The sequence below is a fragment of the Urocitellus parryii genome, chromosome 6 (genome assembly GCF_045843805.1).
Source record: "Urocitellus parryii isolate mUroPar1 chromosome 6, mUroPar1.hap1, whole genome shotgun sequence".
Classification (NCBI taxonomy): Eukaryota; Metazoa; Chordata; class Mammalia; order Rodentia; family Sciuridae; genus Urocitellus; species Urocitellus parryii.
In genome coordinates this window covers 63,291,441-63,313,266 of record NC_135536.1, presented here as the reverse complement: position 1 = coordinate 63,313,266, position 21,826 = coordinate 63,291,441, and the positions used below count along the sequence as shown (strand labels likewise).

Below are 21,826 nucleotides of genomic sequence, written 5' to 3'. Positions count from 1 at the left end.
TTGATTCTGTATCACTCAATTTTAGTTTCCCATAAACTTTATAGGTGACCTAACAATATGTTGCTGTTACTAAAAAATGTGTTATTTCATATCTTATTAATAAAATATAGGGCCCAGATAATGGGAAGTAGTAGTATCATTGTTATCTGCCTCATTTAGACCATTTCTCAAGTGTTGAGTACAGACTCGGGTGCCACATTGGAGGAGGTATGTTGACAAACCCAGAGGCCCTTGCCTTCAAGTTTATAAGTTAGGAAGAACTTAAAGGCAGCCTTAAGAACTGTCTTCACTCTTTGATAGGCTCTTAGGAGGGAGCAAACTCTTGTCATTTCAGAGACCAGCTGAGTATCGAAGAGTAATTTCTGTGTAGGTGGCTTTTACAGATGCAATGACTTTTTTTTTTTTAACCTTTCTTTTTCATACCTTTATTTTATTTACTTATACGTGGTGCTGAGGATTGCAGTGACTTTTTAACGAAAACTGCCTCTTCAGATGGTGAACTCTTATTGAAAGTATTCAGCAGAGATAGGTCATGGTCTTGCCCTTCAAGATAACTATGGAAAGAAATTTTTAATTGGATTGAAACTGTACTTGACTCCTAAGTTTTAGTCAAAGATTCTTTCTTTTCCTTTAGTAGGAGTTCTGTGGTTTCTAGAACTGCAGTCATATTAGTAGCTAACATTTATTGAACTCTAATGAACTAGCCAATATGCTTAGTAAATTATAGTGATAATCTTAAGCCTCACAATAATCCTACATAGTAGATGCTATCTTTCCTACTTCACAAATGAGGAAACTAAGATATAGAAAAAATTCAGTAAATTGCACAAGTTCATATAGTTAGCAAATGGCAGAGGTTGGATTTGAACCCAGGCTCTTTGACTCTGGGACCCATGTTGTTATCATCTTTATGAATAATTTTGACATAGTCACTTAATTAAAATGTGATTTATCCCAGAAATATAGTTACATATTAAGTGGGTATATTTACATTGCCTATGTTTAAAGAACACTTAACAAAAAAACTTTGTTTTTCTAAGTATGAATATATACCACTATAAAATTCTAGATACATATAGAATTTGAAAAAAAATTGTTCATAATCCTACAACTCTTATGTAACTATTGTTAAATAGTTTGTTTGCTTATATATAAAATATAAACAATATAAAATTATATAAAATAATTAATTATAAAACAAAAAATATTTAAAATAAGGACTGTAGATTGCTTCAGGAGCTGGGGACGCACTGAAAGGCGTGGAACCCCCAGCAAGGTTCCAGTTTTCTCACTCCCGGCTCAGTATGGAATCATAATGCCTATTCAGAGCAATAAGGCTCAGTAATGGAAATTAACTCTTTTTTCTCTTGAATAAACAATCTTACATACACTGCTGGTGGGGCTGCAAATTGGTGCAGCCAATATGGAAAGCAGTATGGAAATTTCTTGGAAAACTGGGAATGGAACCACCATTTGACACAGCTATCCCTCTCCTTGGCGGTCTATACCCAAAGGACTTAAAATCAGCATACTCCAGGGACACAACCACATCAATGTTTATAGCAGCAAAATTCACAATTACTGAACTGTGGAGCCAACCTAGATGCCCTTCAATGTATGAATGGATAAAAAAATGTGGCATATATATACAATGGAATATTACTCAGCAATAAAAGAGAATAAAACCGTGGCATTTGCAGGTAAATGGATAGAGTTAGATAAGATAATGTTAAGTGAAATTAGCCGATCCCCAAAACCCAAATGCTGAATGTTTTCTTTGATATAAGGAGGCTGATTCATAGTGGGATAGAGAGAGGGAGCATGGGAGGAATAGATGAACTCTAGATAGGGCAGAGGGGTTGGAGGGGAAGGGAGGGGGCATGGGGTTAGAAATGATGGTGGAATGTGATGATGATTATTATCCAAAGAACATGTACAAAGACACAAATTGGTGTGATATACTTTGTATACAACCAGAGATATGAAAAATTGTGCTCTATATGTGTAATAAGAATTGTAATGTATTCTGCTGTCATAAATAAATTAAAAAAAATAAAAAATCTTATAATCCAATGATTGAATTAGACATTTATCATTAACATATTAATATATTACCTCAAATTGAGTTTTATTTACTTAATGAAGATTTATTGAGTATTATCACTTCTGTTCCCAGCACTTGCACGTGTGAGGCACTGGGTTTGATCCTCAGCACCACATAAAAATAAATAAAATAAAGATATTGTGTCCACCTACTGCTGAAAAAATATTTTTTAAAAAATTGCCAGTTGTTTCTGCTGTCATGGAGTGTGCACTCTGGGGAGAAAGACCACAATCAGTCCAGCAGAGGAAAAAAATCAAAAATAATCTTGAGAACTATAACTCCAAACCCCTACAAGCTATAGAACTTTACTACCATTCCAGAACGTTCCCTCATGCCTGAAATGTTCTTCCTGAGATTTTGGATGATGGGCTTCCTTTTGTCCTTCAGAGCTCAGGTGCAGTGTCTCTGCCCTGTACTCCTCTCTCCTCCAGGAGCATCTACTGCTAAACCCATAGGGTAGGTTTAGCTGTTCTAGAACTTTATGTAAGCAGAGCCTTATCTATCTATCTATCTATCTATCTATCTATCTATCTATCTATCTATCTATCTAGTATGTGAGCTTATGTATCGTGTATCTGGTTCCTTTCACACAGCCTGAAGGTATTTGAGATTCATCCATGTCGCATTTGTCAGTTCACACCTTTTCGTTGTTGAGTAGTATTTCCATATAGAGATGTACCACCTGGACTTTTTCTAGTTTTTGGCTATGATGAATGAAGATGCTGTGAACATTGTGATACAAGTCTGTTTGTGGATAGATTTAATTTATCCATCTTGAGACTCAGAAAACTGTTCTAAATCTGACCCCCTCATATATTTTAAGTCTTTCTTACTTAGATACTGGAATTTCTGTCCATTCTCCATTCCTCTACTCCATTGTGGTTCTCCCTCTTTATTTCTTCACACTGCATTCTGGGTAACATCCTAAGACTTATCTTCAGTTCATGACTCTCTATGTGTGTCTAATCTGGTATGTAACTTGTTCATTGAGTATTACATTTAAAAATTTAAAAAATATTTCCATACCTAGAATTTTGCTTTTAAATTTTTTCTCTTATTCATGTTTTAGCTATTATTTTCCTTATTACCTGTGAATATTCTTGCTCTAAAGTCCCTTTCAGATCCCAGATATGGAAACTTTTGTTTGATGGCTCTATGAACTCATTTTATTAGCTTTAGAGGCTTTTGTTGTTGTTTGGGGGTACCACGGATTGAACCCAGGAGCACTCAACCACCAAGCCACATCCCTAGCTCTCTTTTGTATTTTATTTAGAGTCAGGGTTTCACTGAATTGCCTGGTGCCTGGGTAAATTCCTAGGGCTGGCTTTGATCCTCCTGCTTCAGCTTCCCAAACCATTGGGATTATAGGCATGCCCCTCTGCTCCCAGCTTGTTGGTTTTGATTCATTTGTAAGCCCTTTTCCAGGGACTGGTCTTGGAATAGGTCTTCCATGGAAATCTTGCTAGAAACATATATAAGGTAGACCATACTTCTGTAATCGACTTTGTCTAGTTAACAGCAGAGTTCACCAATTGTGAATCAGTCTTAATTCATTTTCTTGGCTTTGAGTTTCCTTTTGTTAGGGGAGTGTAAACTTGGGCCCTGTCTCTGCACAGCATGGCTCCAGGCTCTTCTCTTGTGGTGCTCTGTTTATACTCTAAGCCTGTGGGGCAGGTGGCTTGCCTACCCCATAGTGGACAAACTTTTTCAGGTCCCTGTTCTTGGACAGAGCAGCACTCTTCTGGCTCCCAATGTGTCCTAGGCCTGTGACCTCGACTTCTGCCTCCAGTGCTAGGGCTGGTCTGAGTTCTGGTCTCTACCTGGTTTCCACTTCCATTTCTGATATCTGATGATTTCTTTTTTTCTCTCTCTCTCAGCTCAATTGCATATTAATTTTTTATCTTTTCAGTTGTTTTTCCCCAGCATTTGTGTTATTTAGAGTGGGAAAGGAAAGTCTTTTTATATCTACTCAAAATTCTTTTAAACAGATGTCTCTTTATACAAGTTATTTAATCTCATTAAGCCTGTTTCCTATTCAATAAAAGCACTAGAAAAAGTATATTCGAAGTACTTAGCACAGTTTCTAAACCAAAGTAAATGTTTTTAAAAACAGCATAGCTAGTATATTACCATTTTTTATTCTTATTGTCATAATTTTTGTGATGCCATTTTTCCATTCCAGTAGCTGAATATCTCTATAGACATAGGTATAATCTACGTTATTGTAAATATAAAATTATTTTAGTAATGTTTGTGAAACTTTAAAAAAAGTGATAAAAACAGGACACATTGGGAAACCCTGAGTCATAGAAAAGGTATGGCAGTTAGGCAGGGCGCTGTAGATTTGCTCTGTCTTTGCTCAGTTGAGGTTTGGGGCCAGAGCCCACGCATGATTGCTCAGCAACATGCTAGACTGACACAATATTTATAGAAGCTGTAAGTTTATTGCTAATATTTAAAAGTGGTAACATTCCTTGTAAAATTCAGATCCCTGAGTGATCTTGATTAGCACAGTATCTGACTACACTGGGCCTTCTTCCCACGAGGAATCCATCAGCGTGTGCTGAGTGGTTATTGCCCTGTGTTCTTCCTGCCACTGAGGCCAAGGGTCACTGACCAGTTATTATCACACTCTTACTGATTTTTTTTTTTCATACCAGGGCTTGAACCCAGGGGCTTTTAACCACTGAGCCACATCCCGGCCCTTTTGTATTTTTTATTTTGAGGCAGAGTCTTGCTGAGTTGCTCAGGGCCTCGCTAAATTACTGAGGCAGGCCTTGAATTTAGATCCTCCTGCCTCAGCCTCCCATATGTGCCACCATGCCCAACTTGTTGTTTTTAATAGTATAGAAATAACACTGTGTACTCATTTGTTTATCAAAAATGAGGAAAAGAAAAGATACATGGTAAAAGCCACATGTGCTAAGATAAAGGCAAAGGGACTATTTTGTGGTATGCTTCTTTTATCTTCATTAACCTTCCTGGTCTTGTGGCATTTGTTTGAAACTTCCTTCTGGGAATCTTGGATATTTGTTTTAGTCAGGTTTTACGCCAGGAGACCTGACAAGAACAATTTTAGAGGAGGAAAGGTTTATTTGGGTCTAGTAGTTTCAGAGGTCTCAGTCCATAGCCAGCCAGCTCTGTTGCTCTGGGCCTGAGGTAAGGCAGCACATCATGGTGGAAAGGCTGGGAGGAGGAAAGCAGCTCAAGACAGGACAACCCAGAAGCTGGGAGAGACAACTTCTCTCTCACCAAAGACAAAATACATACCCGAAGGCATGCCCCAAAGACTCACCTCCTCCAGCCACACCCTACCTGCCTAGTCCCCACCCAGTTAATCCCTGGGGGTATTAGTGCACTGATCTAGGTAAGGCTCCCACAGTCTAATCATTTCACTTCTAAACTGTTGCGCTGTCTCCACGTGAGCTTTTGGGGAACTCCTAATATCTAAATCATCACAATAACTAAGTGTCACCTTTTTCTTTTTTCATCCCTTGTTGTTCTTCCCCTTTCGTGCTGCCCCTGCCTTACCTTATAGAAACTGAGGCAATTTCTTTGGAGAACTACTGATCAACAGAAACTTCTGGAGCAACAGAAAAGTATTTTCAAGCCCATTTCCTCTGCCTGTACTGCCCACACCTGCCAGAAGAGTAATACAGTCACCCCACCAACTGATAGATGATTTTTTTTTTTTTTTAGAGAGAGAGAGTTTTTTAATATTTATTTTTTAGTTTTTGGCGGACACAACATCTTTGTTTGTTTGTGGTGCTGAGGATCGAACCCGGGCCGCACGCATGCCAGGCGAGCGCGCTACCGCTTGAGCCACATCCCCAGCCCCAAGTTTTTTTTTTTTTTTTTTTTTAATTGAGAAGCAAAATTTTTATTCAGCTGGTAGGAGATTAAAGGCTTAAAGTTCAAACACTTTTTTTTTTTTTTCCAGTGTGTGTGGTACTGGGGATTAAACCCAGGATGTTCTTCTACTGAGGTACATCCTCAGCCCTTTTAATTTTTATTTTGGAGCAGGGTCTTGTTAAGTTGTGGAGGCTAGCCTCAAACTTGTGATCCTTGCCTTAGCCTTCCAAGTAGCTTGTGTGACCATGGCCCGCCAAGCTGCAAACACATTGAGAAAGAATCATTAACTAATCAATTCATTTACTAGTAAATCAATAATCCAAGGTGAAGGTGTAGCTTATTCTGTTTTGATTAATAAGATTTTATATCATTAAGGGAACCCTGGGTATCTGTCAGAGGGCTAGGGAGTTTTTAGTGGGAAGGATGAAGATAGAGATGGAATAAAAAAGTACAAAAATGAAAAAAATTCTATTGTTTGATGTGGAAATTGATAGCAGTTGTTTTAGTTTGTGGGTGTAAGGATTGTAGGTGGAAGTTTTTAGGGGAAAACTTGTTTATACATAGGGTTTATATTCTGTATGTAAATATATTTTTGATGTTTGTTTTGCAGGTTGTGTGATTAGTAAAATGCTTTCCTAAACCGTAAAAAGTTGAAGATGTCTAGACAGAATTTAGTGGCTTTGACAGTGACCACCCTTCTGGGAGTGGCTGTGGGGGGATTTGTCCTATGGAAAGGCATCCAGCGACGCAGGAGTAAGACAAGTGGTGTGACCCAGGAGAAGGAGCAGCAGCAGCAGCAGCAGCAGCAGCAGCAGCAAGAGCAAGTGACACCAAGGAGAGAGCAGCCCCCTTCAGAAGAGCACCAGCTGCCCTCTGGTGTTCCCAGAGCCTCCTGGGAGGAGAGAATTCTCCATGCAGATGTGGTGACAGTGTCTCAGGAGGCAGAGTGGGATCAGATTGAGCCCTTGCTCAGGAGCGAGTTAGAAGAATTTCCAGTACTTGGAATCGACTGTGAGTGGGTAAGTTAAAAAGCAAAAAATTAAATAAAAAACAAAACACAGACCTGTTCTGTTTTTCTGACTAGGTGCTTTGGCTGGTCAAGTAGGAAGGCTGAATGGAGAATTAGTTTGTTCTCATCTTGTGGGTAGATTTTTGCAGATGAAGCTGCTGCTCTTCTCTGGATAGAGGAATACTTATGATTTTGGATTCTGGAGTTGGATGGACCTTCATGAGTTCCATTTTCACTGATTATTCTGTGAACTCGAATAAGCTGCTTAGCTTCTTAGCTTCTCTGAGTCTCAGTTTACTTATTTGTCTGTAATAAGGGTATAATGATACCTATATCCAGTACAAAGGCTTCAGTATAGTTTTAACATATAGAAAGTGCTCATTAAATACTAGTTGCAATCAATATTTTTGTTTTTTTACTGGCGATTGATCCCAGGGGTACTTTAACACTGATCTCCAATTCCCAGTCCTTTTTATTTTTTTATTTTGAGACAAGGTCTCACTAAGTTGCTGAGCATCCAACAAAGTTGCTGAGGCTAGTCTCAAACTTGGCGATACTCCTGCCTTATTCTCCCAAATTGCTGGGATTACAGACATGTGCCACCATGTCCAATTTATTGTTGACTTTTGTATATATTGAACTCATGCTGGATGTCACGTCTCCCTTCAGATGACTTCCTTTCCCAGATTGTTGTAATATAAAAACTTCATGAAAAAAGGCTTTGATAAAAATCTATGCAAACAAAACAAAATGTTATACAGTAGGTTACAGGTATTCCCTATTTTTTTTGTTTTCTAGAAGAGTTTGTGTAAGATCTACATTATTTTTTCCTTAAATGTTTAGTTAGAGTCTATTGGTGAAGCCATCTGAAATTTTCTTTTAAAGGAAGTTTTAAAATTATGAGCTGTTCATATTTTCTGGTTTTTATGTGTCAGTTTTAGCAAGTTTTTTTTTTGTTGTTGTTTATTTGCTTGTGGTGCTGGGGATTGAACCTGGGGCCTTGAGCATGCTAGGCAAGCACTCTACCACTGGTCCACATCCCCAATATCTCAGTTTTTTTTTTAAACCTTTATTTTATTTATTTATTTTTATGTGGTGCTGAGAATCGAACCCAGGGTCTCCCACTGAGCCACATCCCCAGCCCCCCTAGTATCTCAGTTTTGATAATTTTTAGTCATTATTTTTTATTTTATTATTTATTTTTATTGAAATATATCTTTCAAATGTTTAAATTATTTGCAAAAGCTTGTTCATAATATCCTCTGACAATTTTTTTCCTGTTTAATAAATAATATAAAGAAGTCTTTTTCATTCGTGACTTTGCTATTCACACTTCTCTCCTTTTCTCTTTTTTTTTAATATTTATTTTTCAGTTTTTGGTGGACACAACATCTTTATTTTATGTGGTGCTGAGGATTGAACCCAGCGCCCCACGCATGCCAGGCGAGCATGCTACTACTTGAGCCACATCCCCAGCCCCTCTCCTTTTCTCGATTATTTCTTCCACGAGTTTAGTCTTTTCAAAGAAACAACTTTTGACTTTGTTAATCTTCTTTGTATTTTGTTTCATCAAGTTCTGCTCTATTATTTCTTTTCCTCTACTTTTTCAAGTAGAATTTCCTTTTCTTTTTTTAATGTAAATTTTTAAATTTATATATGACAGCAGAATGCATTACAATTCTTTTTTAAAAAAATATTTATTTTTTGTAGTTGTAATTGGACACAATAACTTTATTTTATTTATTTATATGTGGTGCTGAGGATCGAACCCAGGGCCTTGCATGTGCGAAGCGAGCACTCTACCGCTGAGCCATAACCCCAGCCCCTACAATTCTTATTACATATATAGAGCCAATTTTTTATATCTCTGGTTGTATACATTTATTCTTTAGCCTACTTTAATTCGACATCCTTCCATAATGTTACACTCATCAAATTGAAGACTTCTTTTTAATCCAGTGGACACTTCTTGGGACTCTCAAAAGCATCTGCACAACTCCTTTACAAGACTTTTTCTGCTTGGCTTTCATACACTTGTGCTCTCCTGTCTGCTCTTTGCTGCTTTCTGATTTTTCTTGGCAATACTCCTGCCTTAGCCTCCCAAATTGCTGGGATTACAGCAGTGTGCCACCATGGGGTCAAACCCTGGGCCATGTGCATGCCAGTCAGGTGCTCTACTAGTGAGCTATACCCTTTCCCCCTCTTTTTCCTTTTCTGATCTTCCTTCTACTTAGCATCTAAATATTGACGAAACTCAGATTGTTTATCTACCCCAGGAATTACAAAACTCAGATGCTTATAAGGTCCAAATGGGTAAGGTGAATGAATGATGTAAAGTGATGGTATTTTCAGCTATCCTTAAATTCATAAAGAAATATGTTCCTTCTCATTTTCTCTTTTCCTTTTTTATTTTGGTACCAAGAATTGTACCTAGGGCACTTTACCACTGAGCTACATCCCCAGACCTTTCTCTCTTTTTTTAAAAAAAATTTTCCCCCACAGTACTGGGGATTGATCCCAGGGATGCTGTATCACTGAAGCTCTGTCCCTTTTTATTTTGAGACAAGAGTCTCATTAAGTTGCTTACAGGCATGCTGTACCACACCCAGCTCATTCTTTCTTTACACGTGAGGACTTCTTGGGCTATCTTCCAATTTCCTACTTTTGATAGAGAAGTGGATTCTGGGAAACAGTGGTGTACAAATATGAGGACAGCTAGCTTTAGTGTTGAGATGACATTATGGTGAATTCTAATTAATATCTCATGAATGAAGAAGCTGCTATTTTGTTTAAGCCAAGTATCGCCAGATTGTCCAATCTTGAAAAAGAAATTTAGAATATGAATTTTTTAAAATATGAATTCTACTAATTTAAAAATTCTGGCATAAGTTTTTAAATATGTGAAGGCCCCAAAAGAATAAATATGTGTGTGTGTGTGTGTGTGTGTGTGTGTGTATAAATATATATATCAACAGGCACTAATTTATGCCTTATATTTCATGTTCTTATTATCTAATTTTATAGCTTTAGATATCATTTATATGTTAATTGGTCTTAAAAATAGAATGTCAATTTTTTATGTCCACCTATCTACTTGACATCTGCTCTTAAATGTCTAATAGTGATCTCAAACTTAACAGGCTCCTGCCAGGCACAGTGGTGCACACTTGTAATCCCAGCTTCCCAGAGGCCAAGACAGGAGGATCACAAGTTCAAGAACAGCCTGAGAAATTTAGGGAGATGCTATCTCAAAATAAAAATTTGAAAAAGGGGTAGGGATGTACCTCAGTGGTAGAATATTTGCCTATCATATGTGAAATCCTGGGTTTAATCCACAGTACTACAAAAAAAATAACAGCAAAAAAAACCACCTCAATATGTTCCTAATAGAACTCTGAATTTTTCTTCTTAAATGTGTTATTCCCACTTTTCTGTACAATCAAGGACAATCAGGGAACTCTTCCCCCCTCTTAAGAATTGTCCATCGGTGGGGCTGGGGTTGTGGCTCAGTGGTAGAGCGCTCGCCTAGCACGTGCATGGCCCTGGGTTCAATCCTCAGCACCACATAAAAATAAATAAATAAAATAAAGGCATTGTGTCCAATTCAGCTAAAAAATAAGTATTAAAAAAATAAGAGTTGTCCAATGGTGATATAATTGAACATCAGACAAATAGGCAGTTATGGTATGCTAAATTTTTTAACATTCTGTGTTGCATCACATGAGTAAACTGGTCAGGGTCACTCCAAGTGAATTTGGGCACTAAATAAAGACACACAGACACAGAAAGTACCTTTTCTTTGGGTTTAGTGACCACTCCTCAGCTACAGCTCTCACAAGGGGGCAAGACAGGCAAGAAAGAGAGTGGGGAGCACATGCTGAACCTTTTTATTGGGGAGAAGCCATTCAAATGAGGCAAGGGATCAGGAGGTTGAGTCTAGCTTCTTGATGTCTTGCTATCAGTAGGTTGACTGACATCTAGGAAGGCCACGCCCATCTCATGAGCTGTGTGGGGATCATAGGCAGATCCAGCAAAAAGAAACATCTGTCACCCGCCTAAACAGAGAGGCAACATCGGTTCAGTCCACTTTGTATGCTCGGTGCTTATAGTTCACACACACAGCCCACGGCTGGCTTGCTGCATCTCCACATTCTCATCGCTCAAAGCTAAGGGGCGCTCTATTCCTATGTGGCAGCTCCTGACAATACTATAGTTTGTTAATAAAGGTTTATAGTATGTTAAATTTCTTGGCAAGATATATGAAAATTCAATATATGAAGTGGTTATCCAAAGCAGGAATTAACAAAACGTGCTACCAGACGGAGGCATGAGTTTCCAGATACCCCTGAGTTGCCCATGGTAAGGTGTAGCTATGAACAGATCATCTGTACAAAATGGGGCTCCTGCCATGTTTTAGAAGCCATTTGCCTTTTGCCTTTGGAAGTAGAGATGAAGATGTTACTAAGTACCTTTCTGGCTCCTGACTCCTGCCTGATTGTTTTTGGAGATTTACTGCATATGTCCCTGCCTAACAGGTGCAAATAATTGATGCAATAAAGAGTGAGCTAAATAAAGGTTATTTTCCCAAGAGCATCCTTCTGCAGGCCCAGGCCTCAGGCCTACTTGAAGTTCACTTCTTTCTTCTTATGGATAACCCCTCCCTTTCCCACTTAACAAGTATTATTGATGCTATTTCCAGCATATATATTGAATTCATCTACTTCTCTGTATTTCTTCTGCTATTTCCAAAGCCTCAAGTATCTTGCATCTAGACTATTGCAGAAGCCTCCTGACTGGCCTACCTGCTTTGACTCTTGTGCATCTCCAATCCTTCTCCAAAGAGTAACCAAAATGCTCTTTTAGCCTGGCATGGTGGTGCACACCTATAATACCAGTGGATCTGGAGGCTGAAGCAGGAGGATTACAAGTTCAAAGCCAGCCTCAGCAATTTAGTGAGGTCCTAAGCAACTCAGTAGACCTTGTCTCTGAATAAAATTTTAAAAAGAGCTGGGGATGTGGCTCAGTGGCTGAGTGCCCTTGAGTTCAATCTCTGGTACCAAAAAGGAAAAAAAAAAAAAAAAAAAGGAATTCAGGGCTGGGGTATAGCTCAGTAGTAGAGTGCTTGCCTAGTATGCCTGTTACCCTGGGTTGGATTCCTAGGACCACCATCAAAAAAAAAAAAAAAAAAAAAAAAAAAAGCAAGCAAGTCAGATCACATCAGTCCTCCGTTTAAAACCCTTCTAACTGCTTAAAATAAAATTCAGATGTCTTAGTTACATTCTCTCTCTTTTTTTTTTTTTTTCTGATTTTGTCTCCTTACTCTTTTCCCATCCTTTCATATTATTCTCCAGCCACACAGGTTGTACAGGAACACTTGAACAGGGAAAACTTATTTCTAAAAGCCTCAGGCTAAATTTAACTGATTTGTTAACTCCACAGACTATATTCCTTAGTTAACCTGTGCCAGCCCAGAATATGGTCCCATATCATTTTTTACTCTCTGCTGCCATCATGGGGTCATTTAAAGACTCCTAGGCCTTGCCAGAGACTAAACAGCTCTCAGTTTTTACTGAAGCTAAAATGGATTATCCTTTGACTCTCAGGAAGAAAGTCCTCCAACCCTATGTTCTTTAAATGAATCACTGAAACACAGAAGAGTGTTAAGAAATTTCATCTGTAATGACTGATAACATAATTCATTTAAAATTATTACTTTTGTGTATTTTTAATTAATTTATTTATTTTAATTAGGTATATATGATAGCAGAATACATTTTGTTTCATTGTACACAATTGCAGCACAACTTTACATTTCTGTGGTTGTACACAATGTAGCATCACACCATATGTGCAATCACATATCCTAGGGTATAATGATTAATCATTAACCTAGGGTATAATGATGCCCATCTCATTTTGTGTATATTTAATAGTGTATACAGGAGTAGGGGTGTAGCTCAGTGATAAAACACATACTTAACATGCATGAGGCTCTGGGTTCAATCTCCAGTCCAAAATATGTATATAATACAGTAGTACCACATTACATGTATGTGATTTATAAATAAATATACATGTACAGTCATGTGCCACTTATTGAAAATAATATATTCTAGAAATGTCTCATTAAGCAACTTTGTCATTATGTGAGCATTATAGTTGTGGTATGGTTAGTCACTTGTTGTGGCCTTTTGATGCAATCCAGAGATGTCATAAACAGGAGATTGTATGAGGCTGCTACTGGAGTAACATGACATACGTCTTACAGTAAACTTTTTTTATAAGTAGGAGTACAGTCTAAAATAATAAAAATGTGATATATATAAACTAGTAATATAGTTGTTTGTTATTATGTTGTTGTTGGTGGTAGTATTTTTGCAGTATTAAGAGGTTGACCCCAGGGGTGCTTTATCACTGAGCTATATCCCCAGCCTTTTTTATGTTTAGACAGAATCTTGCTAAGTTGCTAAGGCTGGCTTTAAACTTGTGATCCTCTTGCCTCAGCCTCTTGAGTCACTGGGATTACAAGTATGCACCAACACACTTGGCTTATTTATTTATTATTATCAAGTATTATGTACTATACTTAGTGGTATGTTTTAAACTTTTTAATATGTATTTTTATTTTAAAATATTACATAATTTTGCATATTTATGGAGTACAGTGTGATATCTCAATACTTGAATAGAGTGTGCAATGATAAGATCAGGATAATAGACATTCATTCCCTCAAATGTATCTTATCTTTGTGTTGGGTGTGCTTTATTTTATGACTGGCATTCTGTAGGTTTCTTTATACCAGCATCACCACAAATATGTGAGTAATGCTTTGTGCTGTGATGTTACAATGGCTATATGTCCATCACTGCGTGACAGGAGTTTTTCAGCTCCATTATAAACATATGAGACCACCATTGTATATGTGACCCATATTATTGACTGAAACATTACATGGCATATGACTGTATATTGTATATATCTCAAACATTTTTATGTGGGTTAAATAATCTTTAAAAACCCCAGAGACCACATGATTAATTGATACTAATGAAATAAAGAAAAAGGGGAAATATGAGAAATAAAAACTGGGCATCTTATTCTTTAAGCTAAATTGCCTTTCTAGAAAAATTACACTTCTAATTATGCATTCAATGTAAATTGGAATCATAATTATACATTTGGATGCCTAGTGAGTAAACTGATTAAAATATATAGGATCTTCAACACAGTACAGAAGCACTATTAAAAAGGCATATGTATTGGCCCTGGGTTTGAGCCTTAGCACCACAGAAAAATAAATAAGTGATATAAAGATATTATGTCCAACTACAACTAAAAAATAAATATATTTTTAACAGGCATATGTATGTTTGTGTTTAGTTGTATATTTTATTTATTGGACCTGATGTGCAAAGGTCAAGCCTTAAGAATTTGCAGGGGGTTTTATGCCAAATTAGCAGTACTACATATTAGAAGTGGAGAGCTATAGTCTTTTCTAAGGCAGGGCAGATATACATTGAGCATCCCTAATCTGAAAATCTAAAATGCTCCAAAATCTGAAAATTCTTGAGTGCTGACATGATACAAGTGGAAAGTCCATACCTGACTTCAAGTGACAGGTCATAGCCAAAATGCAGCTGTGCTAATAATATTGTACAAAATTACATTTAGGTGGTATATATAAAGTATATATGAAACATAAATGAATCTTATGTTTAGACTTGGGTCTTATCCTCAAGATATTTCATTGTATATGCAAATATTCCAAAATCTGAAAAAAAAATCTAAATCCAAAATACTTCTGGTGTCAAGATTTTTGGATAAGGGATATTCAGCCTGTATTACAGAGGGAGAAAGCTGCTTATTAATGAAAAAGGCAGTTTTGCCACATCAAGATGGATTGGTATAGAACAAAAACCAATATTCAGTTCTCTTTTTGTTTGTTTGTTTTGTTTTTTGGTACTGGGGATTGAGCCCACACTGAGCCACATCTTTAGTCCTTTTTATTTTTTATTTTGAGATAGGGTCTTATTAAGTTGTTTAGGGCCTTGCTAAATTGCTGAGGCTAACCTTAAACTTGTGATCCTCCTTCTTCAGCCTCCCGAGTCACTGAGACTACAGTTGTGTGCTACCACACCCAGAAGTAGTCATATTTCTTCTAAGTCTTTTGGATCTTGACTGAGATAGACACCATAGAGATCACACTGGCATGGTTTGTTTTAAGGGTATAAAACTACTACTTATTTGTAAAGCAGTGCCTGAGAAGAAATTCTAAGGCTTGTATGAATTAACTCATGTTTTACTTAGCATTAGGGTAGAATTTGAGGGCCAAGACTCTCAAATATTTTATTTTTAACAGCAGCTCTTTGTGATGCTCGTTTCTCTCTGTGACTTTGGTTAGCTCAACTATGAAATATTCCTGCTGATTACTTGTGACACTGTTTGAATCACTCCTTTGGTATTTGCTGTGTCGTTTTCTGTGTTTGTCAGCTTGTGTTTCTAATGTCTGCTGCACCTCCTGTGAGGTTGTATGTTCCTAAATCAGGAACCCTGCTTCCATAACCATGGCTGTGATAGCACTGTTCAATGCCTTGCACATAGGTAGTGTGTCAGTGAGAGAGCCACACTGTCCTGGCACAGGGTCTTTCAACCTCCCCATTTTTCACATTTTGGGCAGGTGATTTTTCGTTGTGAATGGCTAGTCTGTACAGTGTGGGATGTTTAGCAGCGTTCTGGCCTCTACCTACTAGATCCCAGTGTACTTCTTTCTCCCATATGTGACAGCCAAAATTTTCTCCAGACATTACCAAATTTCCTTTGGAGGGAAAAATCACTGTCCTTTGAGAAGTACTTCTCTAGAGACTGGGAAATTTAGGTTATAGTCCTGGCTTTATTATTAAGTCATCATATTTGGTCAAACTGTTTCACCTGTAGGCCTTAAGTTTCCTCTCCTGAAGTATGAGAAGGATTGGAATTTATTGGGAACCTCATTTTGGAGCCCATGGATTGTTTTTTGTTTTTGGTACTGGGGATTGAACCCAAGGGTGCTTGACCTTTACCAGTGAGCTGTATTTTTTATTTTTTATTTTGAGACAGGATCTCTCTAAGTTTCTGAGGCTGGCTTCACACATGTGATCCTCCTGTCTTAGCCTCCTGAGTTGCTGGGATTATGGGACTGTACCTCTATGCTCAACATCCCATGGATAATTTTAGGGAATCTTTAAACTCTTAAAAATATATGTGAATTTTGTATATAAATTTTTCTAGGGATAACATTTTAGCTTTTAGTATTTTTTCAAATTGACCTATGACCCCCCAAAAGATGAAGGTCTAAATATGGTTAATACATGAAATTATTTTTATCTCTTAAGATAAATGTCCTAACTTAATGCTCAATATCCATTTTTATCTTTATGACCACCATTTAGATAAGAAATGCTGAGAAAGCACTTTGTGCCACCAGGGTTTGTTTTATTGGCAGGTACCACTTATTTACACAGCTGTATTTCCTACCTATTTAAAAAAATCGGTTTCTGAGAGTGTGATGATAAGGTAAGTGAGTGGTGTTGCTGGTATGTGTGTCAGAGAGTCTGGATGATGAAGAGAACATGGTCATTTGGCACTCTACTTCTTAGTCCTCTTTTCTAGTACTGTGTCGGACTCTGCCAATGTGTGTCCCAGAGTGCCTCTTTGTCAGCTGGCCACTATTTATGGACTGCTGATGTTTCAGGGCTACAGTTGGGCCCCCAGGAAGCTTTATTTAGGTTGCTGCTTTACAGTGTCCATTGTGTTAGTTAGTACTTACTCTCCTTAGATTTAACCCCAAATCTGGTTGGCTTCTCTTTTTGGGAAGTTTAAGATGTGCCTCTTAGCCTTACCCCACCCCACCCTTGCCCCCAGTTTTATGTTGTGCTTACTGCTCTTTAGTGGTATGAATCACAGATCATGGTCTTTCTTGCTCTGTTGCAGGTGAATCTGGAAGGCAAAGCTAGTCCTCTGTCACTCTTACAGATGGCCTCACCAAGTGGCCTGTGTGTATTGGTTCGCTTGCCCAAGCTGATCTGTGGAGGTAAAACACTACCAAGAACATTATTGGACATTTTGGCAGATGGCACCATTTTAAAAGTTGGAGTGGGATGTTCAGAAGATGCCAGCAAACTTCTGCAGGATTATGGCCTCATTGTTCGGGGGTGCCTGGACCTCCGCTATCTGGCCATACGGCAAAGGTATGATTGACATGAATGCTAGGCTATCCACAGCTGTGGGGCAAATATTTTAGCAAGATTTGTAGATTATTAGAAATCGATAATGAAATCTTTGAAATTCTTTAGAAACCCAGAGGATTCTGAAGTGCATATTGAATTTATAAGATTATTTCAACTTCCGAGACCACATTAGTTACCTAGAATTTGTCATTTTTGTGTATGGTGCTGGTGTTTGAACCCACGGTCTTGTGCATACTAAGCAAACACTGTAATACTGAGCTATATCCACAGGCCTTTTTATTTTTTTGAGACAGGGTCTCATTGAGTTGCCCAGGCTGACCTCAAACTTGGGATCCGCCGTCCTCAGCCTCTCGAGTAGGTGGGATTATAGGAGTGTGCCACCATGCCTGATGAATTTGTCTTTTTTTGATGAAATGTTAGTAAAGCATCACTATAAATTTACAAACTGGCTAAATTAGGGCTGTAGCTTTTTTTTCCCACATGAAAATTCAATTTTAAATCCAGAAGATTTAATTGTAAGTATCAGTATTTCTGGCTTTTCTTGAAAATTTAAATAAGTCCAGAGTTCTTGAGGGCAATAATAAGCCAGATAGTGATTGTCCCCTTTAATGAACATGCTCTTTTAAATTTATCAGAGTCTCTACCATTCCCATTATAACCCTGACTCATCCTGATAAACATTTGAGTTTGCAAACCTTGTTTTAGGCTAAAAATTATGGTAGAGCTAGCACTTGTCTGGGAGGAAGAGTGATTTCCCTTTTCCTTAGAATTCTATTCCTATGGAAATTCTATTTCAACTTGTTTTTTCCAGGGGTCATGTTTCCTCCTCATGTGTTTGTACCAGTCCTCCTTTATAATGACAGGAGCTGAAACAGCTCATCTTGCCTCAAGTGATACTGACACTAAAAGGTGGGAGGATTTGACAAGCTTCAGAGATGGCCTGATTAAAATCTGTGCTTATCATAGTTTTTTAGTATAAAATGAATTTTTAAAAAAATATTTTAAAAATTGTAGATGGACCTTTATTTTATTTATTAATTAATTTATTTGTGGTACCTTACACATGCTCTACCACTGAGCCCCAGCCCCAGCCCTCAGTGGTAGAGCACTCACTTAGCATGCGTGAAGCACACAGTTCGATCCTTAGCACCACATAAAAGTAAAATAAAAGTATTGTGTACATCTATAACTTAAAAACATATATTTTTAAAAAATGAATTTTTAGTTTGGTTTATATGCAGAAATCTCTTGTAAGTATACATTTTTTTCTATACATTTTGTTTCATTAAAATATTGCTGTAAAAATGAAAATTCTGTAAAAAATATTTTAAGTATAACAGCAAAAGCTACCTTTTATTAAGGCTTCCCATATTCTGTGCCATGTATAGAAGCTAAAGGTTACTTGGGAGCAGACTATGTGTGGGAGTCCTAGTGCTGCCACTCACTAGCTTTGTGAAGTTTGGCAAGGCACTAACTTCTCTGTTCCTCAGTTTCTTTTATCTATAAGAGATAGCAGTGTTTCCATCTTGTAAGACTGGTGTGAGGATTAAATCAGTTAAACTCTGTAAAGAACTTAGTGTTCGACATGTACAGTACTATGTAAATTTTAACTGTTACTTTCTTCATCATTACGGCTGCTTGATTTTCCTTTTAGATCTTTTTCTATGCATTTATTCTTACTATATGAACACATAGAAATTGAAGGTACATTGAATTCTCTTTTTGACTAAATACAGAATGATCAAGTGTCAAAATAAGAATTTAGCCAAAGCTGAATATTATTTTGAATTTCTCCAGAAATAAGAATAAAACTTATCAGACCTTTCCTTCTTTTAAGGACATCAGAATTTTAAAAACTATTTATTGGGGCTGGGGTTGTAGCTCAGTGGTAGAATGCTTACCTAGCACTCTACGTGTGAGGCCCATGGTTCAATCCTCAGCACCATATAAAGATGAATATATAAAGTAAAGGTATTGTGTCCATATACAACTACAAAAAAAATTTTAAAAAACACTTTTATTGAGCACTTTAGTAATAAACTTAAAATTTTTGACATAGTGTATTTGATATTAGGGGTAAGACTCAAACTCAGTATTAACAGCTGTTAGATTGCTCCTTTTGTTGACTATGGTAAGTAGTTATTTCTTTCAGCTAACTAGGAAGTTAGATGGAACTGACATTTAACTAAAGGTAGCAAGATTTTAGGGGGACAACTGCTATCTTCTTACTCTTTAGACTTTTTTAAGAGACAGGGTTTTACTATATTCCCCAGACTGGTCCAAACTCCAGTGCTTAAACAATCTTCCTGTCTCCAGGCTCCCAAGTAGCTGGGACTATAGGTGTGCATCACTGTGCCTAGCATCTTTAGATTTTTTATTGTAGAGGTTTTTGTACATGATTTTGAAATCTTTTATTGAAAACATAAAGTGGAAAAAGTGGCATTTTTTTTAAAAAAAATATTTTTTTAGTTGTGGATGGGCACAAGACCTTTATTTTTTTACATGGTGCTGAGGATCGAACCCAGGGCCTCACACATGCTAAGCAAGTGCTCTACCACTGAGCTACAACTCCAGCCCTGGCATTTTGTTTTTAATTCATCCTCAAGAAATGTGAAATCTTCCCAGATGTGACATTAAAAAAATTTAATCACTCAAGTGGAATCATTAAATAACTAAAAATTAAATATTGTCTTCAATGAGGGTAACAATTTTAAGAAATAGAAGTATCCATGCTTGTAAAACTACACAGCTGTTAAAAAGGATGAAGTGAGAACATTTGTATCATCTGCCATGGAAGGAAATATATAGTACATTAAGAATAGAGTAAGTTGCAAAGCAGAGAACAAAGCAAATACCAAAATAAGACATTTTCTCCTTTACCTATAACCATCTGTTGTTTTTTGTGCATAGAAAAAACATGGAGGGCTGACATTGTTAAGAGTGGTTATTTCTGAGCTGGGGATGTGGCTCAAGCGGTAGTGCGCTTGCCTGGCATGCGTGCGGCCCGGGTTCGATCCTCAGCACCACATACAAACAAAGATGTCATGTCTGCCGAAAACTAAAAAAAATAAAATATTAAAAATTCTCTCTCTCTCTATCTTTAAAAAAAAAAGAGTGGTTATTTCTGAGGAAAGAAAATATGAGTGAATGAGTGGAGGAGTTTTCTTTTCACCCATTGTATTTCTCTGTCATTTGAGTTTTAATAATAAGTGCCGCAAGCTGCCCGGCCCCGGGCCGGCTGAGTCCCGCTCCTGCTGCCGAGCACTGCCTGCGGCACCCCTGCTGAGCGATCCCCTGCTGAGCTATCAGTGCACGCCGGCTTGCAATCTTACAGCCCGGTTGGGCACAAAAACACAAGCCAGTCAAACTGAGACAAAGTTTTATTTAGAGAGAGGCCATGTGCGTCCCCTAACAAGTGGGTCCACACGTGTGTGTCTACCTGAGCCGGGGGGGTTTCCACTTCCCCCGGAACACCCTCCTACCATCCTTTTCCAACCAATGGGAACTCTCCCATTACAAGAGTGACATGAGTAACCTGAGTCCTGAAATTGGGCCCAGCTGGACAGCATGAGTCCAATTACCATATGAATGTGAATTGCTGGCTGGCAGTCAAATAAAATCCAAAGGTGCCTGTATCAATATTTTTGCTGTGGCTCCTAACATCTGCCCCCTACTGTTTAAATAAACAACAGGCAAATGTGGCTAGGGACCGTGCCTGTTAGGTATGTCCAATTCACATATGGTTCTTACCCGTCATGGGAAAACTGACCTTATTGCGTCAGTCTCCTGGCTTAGGTTGATACCACTGTAACCGAATCATACCCGTCACTGACTACCGGTCCAGTATATAGCCATACCTGTGTAATAGGCCTATGCACCAGTGGGGGGGTGAGGTTCTTGCCTCACCTCTGTTGGCCCCCAAATTTAACCTTGGTGCCAGTGGGGGGGTGAGGTTCTTGCCTCACCTCTGTTGGCCCCCAAAATCAGACCATCACTAGCAGAAGGGAGAAAGACGCAGAATTGCCACGACACCAAGCCAATTGACGGCTCCTTTGGAAACACTGGTGACACATCGGCTAAGATATTTAGCACTACCAGTTCGCTGTATCAACAAATAGAACACAATGCATACAGGTGATACATAGTCCAGACAAGTTGTGTAAGCAGTTCAAAGTGGAGGAGTCTATCAATATGTCCATTTCCTCCCAAGGTAAATTAAGTCCTTGATTGAGCAGTTCAAATTGGAGGAGTCTATCAATATGTCCATTTCCTCCCAAAGTAAATTAAGTCCTTGATTGAGCAGTTCAAATTGGAGGAGTCTATCAATATGTCCATTTCCTCCCAAAGTAAATTAAGTCCTTGATTGAGCAGTCTTATTGAGTTATTTTGATTGATGTACCAATTTGTACAGTTTATAGTGATAGCTATCATAAAAGTTGTAGTTTGGTCTTAGTCTTCACCGGCACTGGGATGGAGATGGGAATTATGGCCATGTTGCTAAAGAGACATTATCCTGAACAGAATTATGAAATATAATGAAAAGGAAAGGTGAAAGTAAACAAACATATCTGTTAACCACCTTTAAAAACAAAATTTAATAACAGCTGTTTACCTAAAGTAAATTAAACCATATA

General features: G+C 37.8%; 1 protein-coding gene across 3 annotated transcripts in view; it reads left to right on the top strand.

The window, feature by feature from the left end:
- Positions 1-21,826, top strand: part of Exd2 (exonuclease 3'-5' domain containing 2) — a 51,835-nt gene that overhangs the window by 8,760 nt on the left and 21,249 nt on the right. For 2 of the 3 annotated variants that reach the window (XM_026385182.2, XM_026385183.2), the window contains 2 exons: positions 6,567-6,975; positions 16,936-17,192. In XM_026385182.2, coding sequence (XP_026240967.2) covers positions 6,613-6,975; positions 16,936-17,192 — 620 coding nt within the window. In that variant the 5' untranslated portion in view covers positions 6,567-6,612. The remainder of the gene's footprint in view (positions 1-6,566; positions 6,976-16,935; positions 17,193-21,826) is intronic. The other variant, XM_026385184.2, reaches the window with a different exon arrangement.